This window comes from Mus caroli, chromosome 6 (assembly GCF_900094665.2).
Source record: "Mus caroli chromosome 6, CAROLI_EIJ_v1.1, whole genome shotgun sequence".
Classification (NCBI taxonomy): domain Eukaryota; kingdom Metazoa; phylum Chordata; class Mammalia; order Rodentia; family Muridae; genus Mus; species Mus caroli.
Genome location: NC_034575.1, coordinates 132589640 through 132601034, shown reverse-complemented (window position 1 = coordinate 132601034; position 11395 = coordinate 132589640). Strand labels below are relative to the sequence as shown.

The 11395-nt window shown below is 45.9% G+C and overlaps 1 protein-coding gene across 1 annotated transcript in view; it reads left to right on the top strand.

The window, feature by feature from the left end:
• The window catches only part of Mansc1 (MANSC domain containing 1), a 21533-nt gene extending 10471 nt beyond the window's left edge, over positions 1-11062 (top strand). The window contains exons 3-4 of the mRNA XM_021165563.2: positions 3259-3399; positions 9834-11062. Of these exons, the coding sequence (XP_021021222.1) occupies positions 3259-3399; positions 9834-10717 (1025 nt within the window). The 3' untranslated portion in view covers positions 10718-11062. The remainder of the gene's footprint in view (positions 1-3258; positions 3400-9833) is intronic.
• The last annotated feature ends 333 nt before the right edge of the window (positions 11063-11395 follow it).

Here is an 11395-nt window from a genome sequence, read left to right as displayed (position 1 = left end):
AAAAAAAAAAAAAAAAAAAAAAAAAAAAAAAATAGAACGATCTATTTTTATGCGTAGGAGTATTTGCCATGTGCATGCAGTACCAGTAGAGACCAGAAGAGGGTGTCAGATCCCCTGACCCTGCTACAGATGAGCTGCCGGCTGAGTCCTGGGACCCAGGGTCCTCTGTGAAAGCAGCAATTGCTTTGAACCACGAGCCATCTCTCCAGCCCTGCTCTTTTAACTTTTTCATCGAGACAGGGTCTCACTAAATTGTCAGGCTGCCTTAAAATCCATTCTGTAGTCCACCCAGGCTTTATCCACGTGATTCTCCTACATGAGCCTCCTGGGCCTCTGGGATAACATACGAAGGCTGTCCTGTGTTTGTGGCACAGTTTTTCTAACTCTTGGAATGTATGATTGACAGGCGCAAGTCTCATTTTTGTAAGTCTGGCTCAACCATGACTCACTTGTGCTAATTGAGACTACCGAACAGGCCCACAGACTGTTCTAGATGTTGCTGGTCATCAGAAAGAGCAAAACCTGGTCAGCCCTGTGCCCTAGTCTCCAGGGAGGAGTACATGGAACCAAAGGGCCACTGACTTAAACTGATGAGACCTATGCAGTGAAGCTGGCATATAGGTCCCTAAAGGAGGACGTTTAGGGAGCTTCTGAGGTAGGTGGGTGAACGCGTGTGTGTGTGTGTGTGTGTGTGTGTGTGTGTGTGTTAGGAAGGTGGCATACCCCAGGTCCACAAGGACAGACGCTTCTGCAATCATGACCCTTCTAGACCTTTCCTCATGTCCACCTTCATCCAATTGTTCATTTGTGCTCTTTATATTTTATACAAGGAAGGCCCTGCATTTGGTAGTCAGCCCATGTACAAAAACAAATAATTTGTGTCCTTCATCTTACAATGTAAGAGTTCTATGGGTCATACTAGCAATTTATCATATGGGAGGGGCAGAGCTGCAGCGACCTCTGAATCTGTTGTCCAGTCAGAGTTCAGGTAACCCGAGATCTGCCCCCCTGCCACAGGCTTCTGAGGGGACAGGAGGCTCTCAGGATGGAACCCTTAAGCCTATGGAGCCTGGGGCTAAGCCCGGCAGGTTAGACTCAGAAGTGGGTTGAATTGAATCGCAGGATATCCAGCTATTGTCAGGGCTTTGGAGAACTGGTGTGGGAAGCGACCCTGTGGTAGATGCTCATGGGAAGTAACCCTTTGATGGCCTCAAACTGAGCAGTCTGCTTTGTGGTACTGTGGTTTATAGGAAGCACGGTGATTTAACTTAAACTCCTACTTTCTATACTTCTGTAAATGTCCACATAGAAGCTGTTGAATTAATAGTTATTAATAAATCATGGCGTGGGGTTGTTACCCTCCTCAGTGGTTTATGTCCCCGAATGAAAAACGCATGCTCGCGCACACACACACAGTCTCTTATTTTAATATACCTAAAGAAGATTAATAGCTTAGCGACTGTCTAGCTTCCATGTTGCTAGAATCTACCCCCAGCCCCGCCGATATTCAGAGTTACTACTTATTAATTTCTATGTTCCATCTTGGCGGCTCCAAACCCATTTGTGTGGCCCTCTGGGCAGCGCTCTCTTGGCCAGAGCGCAGGGTACTCTCCTTTCTTCTCTACCCCATGGTGGCCTCTGTGTCTCTCCTCTCTCCACACTCTCCTAAAGCATGAACGGTGTACTCACATACATAAAATAAACAAATCTCTAAAAATAAATAAACAAATAAATAAATAAATAGAATCTGTAAACTGAGATCCATGGGTGGCAAAGCTGTATGAGTACTTTCACTGTAAAATAAAGTAGGAAACGCTCTGTTCTTGGCATTCAGGACAAATATCTGCTTTTCTGCATTGCCAGGAAACATCCACACAGCGGGCATTCAGTCCTCACAGATAAGATTTCTGTCTTGTATAAATGGTTTGCGTGTTGTTGTTGTTGTTTGAGCAGTGTTTCACTGTGTAGCCGAGACTGTCCTTGAACTGGTGGTTACCCTCCTGCGTCTGCCTCCTGAGCACTATGAGATTACGGGATGTACAACTGTGCTCAGCTTTTGTTTCGGGCAGGGCATTATAAAGCTCCCGATAGCCTCAAACTCCTCATGTAGCCTTCCTGGAAGGGCTCACCCAGGAGGGTGCTTCACTGAGTACCACAGGCCTCTCAAACCAATCATGGTTTTCAGTGACAATCACCTTCACCAATGCTGCTGAGGGTATTACCTTGTTTGTTGTTTTAACTTAGGATCTCTTACAGTCAGACTCGCCTCAAGCTCAGTATGTAGCCGAGGATGGCTTTGAACTCCTGTTCATCCAGCCTCTACCTCCTGAGTCCTGATGATTACCTCAAGACTATATCACCATGCCACACCTAGCTAAAACATGTCTTTTGTTGCCATCTTTGTTTTTCAGGTTTATTTTTATTTTATGCGTCTGGGTGGGTTTGCCTGCATATATGTGTGTTTATCACGTGTGTGCTTGGTACCCAAGGAGGCCAGAATACAGCATCAGATCCTCTAGAGCTGGAGCTGAAGCATGTAGGTGCTAAGATTTAACCCCTAGCCCCTAAAAGATATCTTTTTTTTTTTTTTTTTTTTTTTTTTTTTGGTTTTTCGAGACAGGGTTTCTCTGTGTGGCCCTGGCTGTCCTGGAACTTACTCTGCAGACCAGGCTGGCCTCGAACTCAGAAATCCTCCTGCCTCTGCCTCCCAAGTGCTGGGATTAAAGGCAAGCGCCACTACCGCCCGGCCCCTAAAAGATATCTTAACATCTGGAAGATCTATCTCTGGAGAACTAAAGGTGCTTCTAGAAATTGGTGTGGGAAGCTCAGTGGCTGAGAACACTGGCTGCTCTTCCAGAGGACCCAGGTTTGAATCCCAGCGCCCACACCATGCTCACAAGCATCTGTAACACTAGTTCTAGAAGATTTGACGCCCTCTTCTGGCTTCGGCAAGCACTGCATGCACACAGTACATAGATATGCATGCAGGCAAAGCACCCATATACATAAAAAGATAATAATATGATTTTAAGTTGAAAAAAAAGGGGGGAAGCTTTTCTAAGATTTTTTAAACTCAGGCTTCTAGAGCCGACCAGGTGTCACTATACTCAGGGAAAGGAAATTATCTGAGGGGTCAGCGAAGAAGCCAAGTGAGCAGAGGTACTCTGCAGGGAAGTACCCAGTATTTACAGCGCCTCCATCTTGCCCCAGTCTAGAAAGTTCTATTTCAAAATTGTGCTTACAAGTCTTTCATTGCAGGGGACAAGGCATGTAATTTGATGATCTTTGACACCCGGAAGACAGACAGACAGCCCAACTGCTACCTGTTTTTCTGTCCCAGCGAGGATGCCTGTCCGCTGAAGCCAGCCAAGGGCCTTGTGACCTACAGACTCGTCAGAGGTAAGAAAGGCATTGCTCTCTGTCTTTGGTGACTAAGTTATGTAGAGATTTGGCGTCTGTGGAAGATGTCCTGTAAGATTCTTAAGTATCACAAAAAGTTCATAAATATTTCATGATTTGAAATGCATTAAGCTAAAATATATTTTCCTATAATGCGATCGGGCAGTATTTTTTTTTAATTTTGTTTTTACCTTCATATTATTAAAAGTGCATAGTTCTGTTATGGGCACTTTTCTCTTTAAAATAGACGAAGTCTCCTAGGTATCCCAGTTGATTGTTAATATTATATTTGTTCACTTAGTCAATAAATAATGTTATTTAGCATTTCCTTTGCCTCAGCACACTTTCTATATCCCAAGGATGAAGTGCTGAACATAAAAACCACAGTTCTAATTTCTCAAGCCGACTTTGGGGGAGCAGAGATGGTAGTCATAACGCACGCTCAAGAAGAATGCAGAGGACTCACAAGTGATGTACAGGGTTAAGATAACCCCACAGAATAATTGCCAAGGTGACCCCCTAAATTAGGTGAGGATATAACCCCTAGATTGAGATATGGAAAGCCAGGGGCCAGCTCTAAGGAGACAGAGAAGATCTCCCAGGACCATGATCCTTAGGTGGAATGGGTCTGGAATGTCTGAAGAGCAGATGTTCATTCCGAGCCCCAAGAGGCATAGTAAGCTATACAGAGTGTGTGGTGTGAGGAGGCAGGGAGTCCAGGTCACTCATGTATTTGACATCCAGAAGAGGAGGTAAGTTTTATTGTATGTGGAGAAGGGAAATGCTGAGGGAAGTTTTGGGGTAGCCGTGCTCCATGGTGTCTTTTTTTTTTTAATTCCTGTTATTATTATGTATGTGTGTGTGTGTGTGTGTGTGTGTGTGTGTGTGCACATGACCTGGCATGTGTGGAGGACAGAGAGAGTCTTGTGGACTTGGACTTCTCTTTCTGCCCCTGTGTGCATTCTGGGTATCTTGCTCAGATCTCAGGTTTGCCATGTAGTCTAGCCTGGTCTTGACCTCAGAGAGGTCTGCCTACTTCTGTCTCTACAGTGTTGAGACTTAGGCTGTGTGCTTCCAGTGTGTCTTTAAGGAGACTTCTTAGAGCCCACCGGTGTCTCCTTTTAGAACTACTCTGAGGCCACAGGAGTGGGAAAATGGAAAAACTGGTTGCTTGGGAAGCAGAAGATGGCCGGGGGACATTAAAGGAGATAGAAAGAGGTAAGTTTCTAAGGCTTGCTGGTAGCCAGGAAAATGGACACAAGGAGGCTGAGGTTTAGTTTTTGAACAGCACATCCGACGGGTGGGGCCACCATTTGTGAACTGGCTGATCTGAAGGACAGTAATGTTAGAGTCAGGAAGTAGAGTATATATAGTAAAGTGTTCCTCTCTTGCCTGTTAAATTGAGGTGCTTTGTGGGATGAACTGTCTGGAGCACCTGGGTGTGTGCTTTGTCTCCTGAGTGGGGGATGGGGGGTGCCTGAATTTTGTTCCAGAACCAGGGAAATCCAGTGTGCCAAACACTTCCTGAAATGGGTGCACAGAACACAGACTGTTCGAATGATCTGCCATGGTGATATAAATTATAATTGAAGATTAACTTTCCCAATTTCCATAATATTTCTGTAGAGTTGCTGTTTTTATAGTGTATGAAAGAAGAAATACAAGATAAAGATGCTGGCCAGTGGAGATGAGAGGAAAGGAAAGTGGGTCCTTGTAGGAACTTGGTAAGGATAAGAAGAAGGTAGATCTGGAATCAAGCTGTTCTGCCGGCAGCCACCAGGGGGCATCATGAGCGCAGAGCAGGTTGAAGGATGGGTGGTTCTTTGCCGTGACACGAGATCCTGGTCACATGCGGAGGACTGTGTATTCATTCCTACAGGATGTATACAAGTTATGTCCTTAATTCAATTTATAAATCTATCGCGTTTGCGGGTTGAGTTCTTCCACTGATCATAAATTATCCTGTTTGAACTGAACTGAAATGTAAATATCTGTTTGGTGGTTTGTTTCTGAAGGAATTTTATTTCCTGTAACCAGCTGACTAATATTTACAGACTGACACTTTGAAAGATGACAGTGGACTCTGCTCGGGCTATAAACGCACTGCAGCTTCGCATTCATCTGTCTTTAATAGTTTTGCAATATATCTTTCTACCAAGCTCTGTAAGAATGGGAGAATTCAGAAATCCAGTAAATTGGAAATCTATTTGCTTAGCTGGTTTCCAAGCAATAGCCTCTGGTTCTTCTTCTTCTTCTTCTTTTTTTTTTTTTTTTTAACTCAGCAAAATCCCTTGAAAAAACGAAACTCTAAAGAAGAGTTTAAGGCCCAGGGCTGTTTCCCAAACCCCAGAGAGAAGCCCCGCCCAGTGCAAACAGCAGTGGGCGAGGTAGGAGGAGCAGGTGTGAAGGGTTCTGTGAGGTTCTAGGCTCTTTGCCAACATTTGTATCTTATCAGACCGGACTGGTGCTTGCTTTTTATTACAGCTGAGGTCACAGGTTTGAGAAAGCAAACAGCTGTTTCCGAAGTTCTTGTCAATGGATATAGCTAACTTACAGTATCAAACAGACCTCAGGTCAATTAGCTAAATGGTCTTGTTCGTTTTCTCTCTCTCTCTCTCTCTCTCTCTCTCTCTCTCTCTCTCTCTCTCTCTCTCGTTGTTTTTTTATTTTAGAATAATATTTAAGTGTTTTATTATAACACTTTATTTATTGTGTGTGTGTGTGTGTGTGTGTGTGCAGAGCTGTGCTCACCATAGTGATAGTGATAGTGTAGAGGTCAGAGGACAACTTGTGGGAGTCTGTTCTCTCCTATCAGATAGGTCCAGGGGACTGAACTCAGGCTTTTCAGGCCAGACTTGGCAGCCCTGTTGAGCCATCTAGCTGATGTCCCCTCCCCACTTTTTAAAATGAAACATGTTGAGGCATATTTGTTTCTTTTGTGTGCATCCTCCCTGGGGCCCATACATACTGTAAGCTACACTCCCAGGCCTGAGTCCTCATTCTTACTAAATACCTTATGATACAGATGGAGATGGTATGAATGTGACATCACCTGTAGTTACACACACACACATACACACACATATACACATATATGAAGATACACACACATATGAAGTTACACACACACACATATATACACATATATATGTGGAAGAAATTGAGAAAGAGGAAAAAGGAATTGTCAGAGGAAAAAGGAAGCTCAAATATCCAGATTTTTGTGTGTGGGGGAAGTGAAGTGGTTTGAGACAGTCTATGTAAACCAGGCTGGCCTCGAACTCATTATGTAGCTGAGGGTGACTGTAAGTAAATTCTTGACCCTTCTACTTCCCAAGTGCTGGTATTAATGGCATCACTACGACACCCAGCCCCTACTCCATTTTAGACTCGAGCGAGGTAGCCTAGAGCATACGTCGGGCAGCTTTACTGTCTGATGTCAAATAGTACTTAGGTTTTGGAGGCCTGGGTTGAAGCGAGGTAGCCTAGAGCATACGTCGGGCAGCTTTACTGTCTGATGTCAAATAGTACTTAGGTTTTGGAGGCCTGGGTTGAAGCGCTCTGGCTGTGTGCAACCAGTTATATCTATTTGCCATTGTCCTTATCGTATAAAAGCTGCCATGGTGACCATATCAATAAGCGAACGCGCTGGGCACCAGTAAAACTTGATTGAAGAGCAGTAACGTTCAAGCCGTGTACGATTTCCACGTGTCCAAAGCTGGTTATTTTCAGCCATTGAAAGACGTAAACTTCAGTCACAGCTTGCAGGGCACACGGAGGGAGTGGGCGGGCGGGCGGGCGGGCGGGGCTTGGCCACTGATGTTAAACCCTGTCCTAGATGAATGAACTGATTCTTGTAAAGGTTCTTGTAGCCTGGTGGGATGATACACACCTATAATGCCAGCAGGGTGGGAGCATGCAGATCCAGGGCTCAAGATGAGCCTTAATCCCAGCACTTGGGAGGCAGAGGCAGGCGGATTTCTGAGTTCGAGGCCACCCTGGCCTACAGAATGAGTTCCAGGACAGCCAGGGCTCAAACAAATGAAATAGGGCCAGCAAGATGGCTCAGTGGGTAAAGGCTCCAGCGGCCAGGCCTGATGACCTGAGTCCCAGGACCCACGTGGTACAAGGAGAGAACAGGCTTCTACGAGTTGTCCTCTGATCTCCACGCATATACGCTGGGTCCCTTCCTCCATCTCCCCATAAATAAATGCTTAAAATATTAAAAGTAGTAATAACAATAAATAATTAAGAACCGTGGAGGGCATGAGGATTAGCGAGCATTTCCAAGCTACCCCACCTCTGCAGTTGCCCTTGGATCTGTTAGGAGTCATAAGAGGTCTACTTTAGAAACCGACATGGAGGGACATTAAGAAGAAAAGAGGCGAGGAGGGTGACGCCTCCCCTGTTTCCTGCAGGTCTTTTTTTTTTTTTTTCTCCTCATTTTTTTCCCCCTGCCCAGTTCTTATTTTTTGAGACAGGGTATTATTTACCCTGGGTGGCCTTGGCCTCTCTGTGTAGCAGAGGATGGCTTTGAACACCTGACCCTCCTGCCTCCACCTCCTGGGGGCTGGGTTTACAGGCGTGTTCCACTGTGCCCAGTTTATGTGATACTGGGGGTTGAGTCCAGGGCTTCGTGGATGCTGGCCCTTACCAACCAAGCTACACTCCCAGCCCTGACTTGCCTGCCCTGCTAATACTATCAAAACAGCCAAGTAGCGTAGTTAATACTGAGCAATTCAAATTATCTCTCGACGCACTTGATTGCCTTAACGAGCTTTTCCAGTTTGAGCTGTGGTGAACAGCTGTGTGTGGCTCAGGGCAACCCCCTTGATTGTTCCCTGGGAGCTGGTCTGTCATAGCCAGTGTGGGCATTCTGGTTTCAAACATTATTCCCATAACCTAAGGCATTTGCTCTATTAACACCAAGCTTTGAAAGTCCAAGTCAAGTCTCGGATAGCCTCCCTCTTCTGATAACACTCTGAACGGCCCACCCCTGATTTTATTTGGATTTGCCTTGTGCTATCTCGTTGGCTCGGTGTTCCTCAAGCAGTCCAGATCCCGAAGCCCACCCCTTCCTGTTTCTGTGACACCATCCCCACTGTTCAAGGCCTGTCACCAGTTCCACTCCCCCTGACTCATTTTCCGGAGGCCTCTCTCACTGTTTCCCACCTGTCCCACTACCAGGCTGGAGCATCTGTCTCCATGATTACCTGTTGCTGTGGCAGTTGGCAGAAAGCTTGTCTCACACTGCGTCTTTCCTGCCAGTCCTCATCCTGCTCAGCAAACCCCCCCTCCCCACCCTCCCCGCTCTGCTGCTGTCTTTCTCTCCCTAACCCTCCTTCCTTCTGCAGGGTGTTCTCCCAGCCTTCCCGCAGTTCCCACCTATTCCTCACTCAACCTGGGCACCCCCACCCTCACTTTCTCTTCTCTTCTGTCCTACTGGGCTAGAAATAAACCATACCACGAGGTAAAGAGACACTGTGTGATAATTAGTGTGTACTTTTCTATCTTATACATGCTTTGATGAAATAGCCAGTATCTGAGGCTGAGGTGTAGTTTAGTTATACCGTGCATGCTTGATATACACGGGATGGTTCTGTGTTCATGTTCTAGCATGTATGCACAAGTGTATACACACACACACAGAGAGAGAGAGAGAGAGAGAGAGAGAGGGAGAGAGAGAGTTGTCAGTCAGTCTGTCTTAGCTTGGTTTTTTCTTTCTTTTTTTTTTTAAAGATTGATTTATTTTTAATTTATATGAGTACACTTCAGCTGTCTTCAGACACACACTAGAAGAGGGTATCGGATCTCATTACAGATGGTTGGGAGCCACCATGTGGTTGCTGGGAATTGAACTCAGGACTTCTGGCAGTCAGTGCTCTTAACTGCTGAGTTATCGCTCCAGCCCCTCCCCCACTTTTCTTAGCTTGTTTTCTATTTCTGCGATAGATCACCGACCAAAAGCACTCTGGGGAGGAAGGGGTTTATTTGGCTTATATATCCTGATCACAGTCCATCACCGAGGGAAGAAGCCACAGCAGAAACCTAGAGGCAGGAGCCGGTGCAGACACCCTGGAGGAAAGCTGGCTTGCTTTCCATGGCTGCTTCAGCTTGCTTTTCTATACTACCCAAGACCATCTGCCCAGAGGTGGCACCACCCACAGTGGGCCAAGTCTGCCCATATCAATCGTTAACCAAGAAAACGCCTTGAAAGACTTGTCTACAGGCCAATCTGATGGAGGCGTTTTCTCAGCTGAGGCTCCCCCCCCCCTCGCCCAGGTGACTGTGGTTTCTATAAATCGACAAAACAACAACAACCAACTCACCAGCACGTGCATCAGGCATCGAGTCTGGGGACGTAGTAAACATTTGTACTTTATACACACACACCATGGACATTTTAACTCTTCTTCCGATTTTCTTTATACTTTCAGATTTTCCGCTGACCAGCGCTAATTCATCACTCCAACAGTTAACACAAGGAGAGTCTCTCTCACTTGGCCATTCGTCACCAGGAGCCACCCCTGGGGTTCGTACCCCAGCAGGTTCCCCAAAGCCCACCGGCCTGTCTTGGAGTGACGGATCTTCTCTGAAGTCCACAGCCCCGCTGCACTTGAGCAAACACATCAAGGATGATGAAACAAGCACGCAGCTCCGTGAAGAAAAAAGCCATCCTCAGAGTTTACAACTTCCCTCGGAACTAAATATGGCTCATTTGCTCCCTAAAACTGTGCCGACTCTACCTACCACTGTAGCTGTGGCTCCCCTCCGTAACGTCTCTGCCACCCTGAAGCCTGCGCTTCTGTTGACCAGCGTTTCAGTGACAGCTAAGACTTTGAAGCAGAAGGAGGCCACCACAGCATCACCTGTCACCATCGTGACCTCGAAGCTCCCAGCAGTCCCTGAGTCTACAAGTTTTACACCCGTGGTTACACATCAGGCAGCTTTGACTAACACCTTTCAGGCACATACAGACTCCAAAGGCATCTTCGAAACAATGCCCTTTCAAGGAGGCTCTACGCTGACTTCAGACCCGAGGCATGGGAAAAGCTCAACCTCAGAGTCTTCCATTACAAACAAGACTGCTTCCTGGGAGGACAGGAGGGTCAGTGTAGGCAGCGCATCACTGAACAAGGGTCCAAAAAGCCAGCATGGCCTTTCATTTGAGAAGTGGCTTCTCATTGGGACCCTCCTTTGTGGTGTTTTGTTTCTGGTAATAGGCCTGGTCCTCTTGGGTAGGATGCTGGTTGAAGCTCTCCGTAGGAAACGGTATTCAAGACTTGACTACTTGATCAACGGGATCTATGTTGACATCTAAAGACAAGTTCGGTATCTCTTAGTTCATGTAAGAACTCATTGCCAAACACACCTGTGTCCCTTCTGCTCAGCCTGTCTCAGCAGGAACCGTATCTTGAAGAATAGCCCTACTTCCCTCCTTCCCCCTCCCCCTCTCCCTCTCCCTCCTCTTCCTCCTCTTCCTTTTCCTTTTCGAAACAGGCTCAGGTAGCCCAGGCTGGTTTTGAACTCCTGATCTTCCTGCCTCTGCCTCCTGAGTTCAGGGATTGCAGATTTTTCACTACCATGTCTGGATTTTTAATTAAGAAAAAAAATTTTTTTTAATTTTTTTTCCAATAATACAGGTGAGGGCCCTCTGCATGCTAGGCAAGCCATCTCCTTCTGAGCCATCCCTCAGTCCAACCACTTTCTGTCTGTTTGGCTTTTTTTTTTTTAAGAGGAAGAGAAGAAGGGTTAAAAGAAACTAAGTTAAGTTACTGAGTGATCTGTCTGTAAAATAGTAGCTGAAAATAACTCCTAACTATTTAAGTATACTTAAATATAAACTAGAAACGTAGTATCTGGCTTTAGATCAAGACAGTTTGTAGGTTTAGGACATCTGAGCTGTGATTCATTGCTACTTCCCATTCCAGATAATGGCAACTGTTTGATACGAGTTTTAATGGGTCCTCTTTTTTTTTTTATATGAATTCCAATAAAA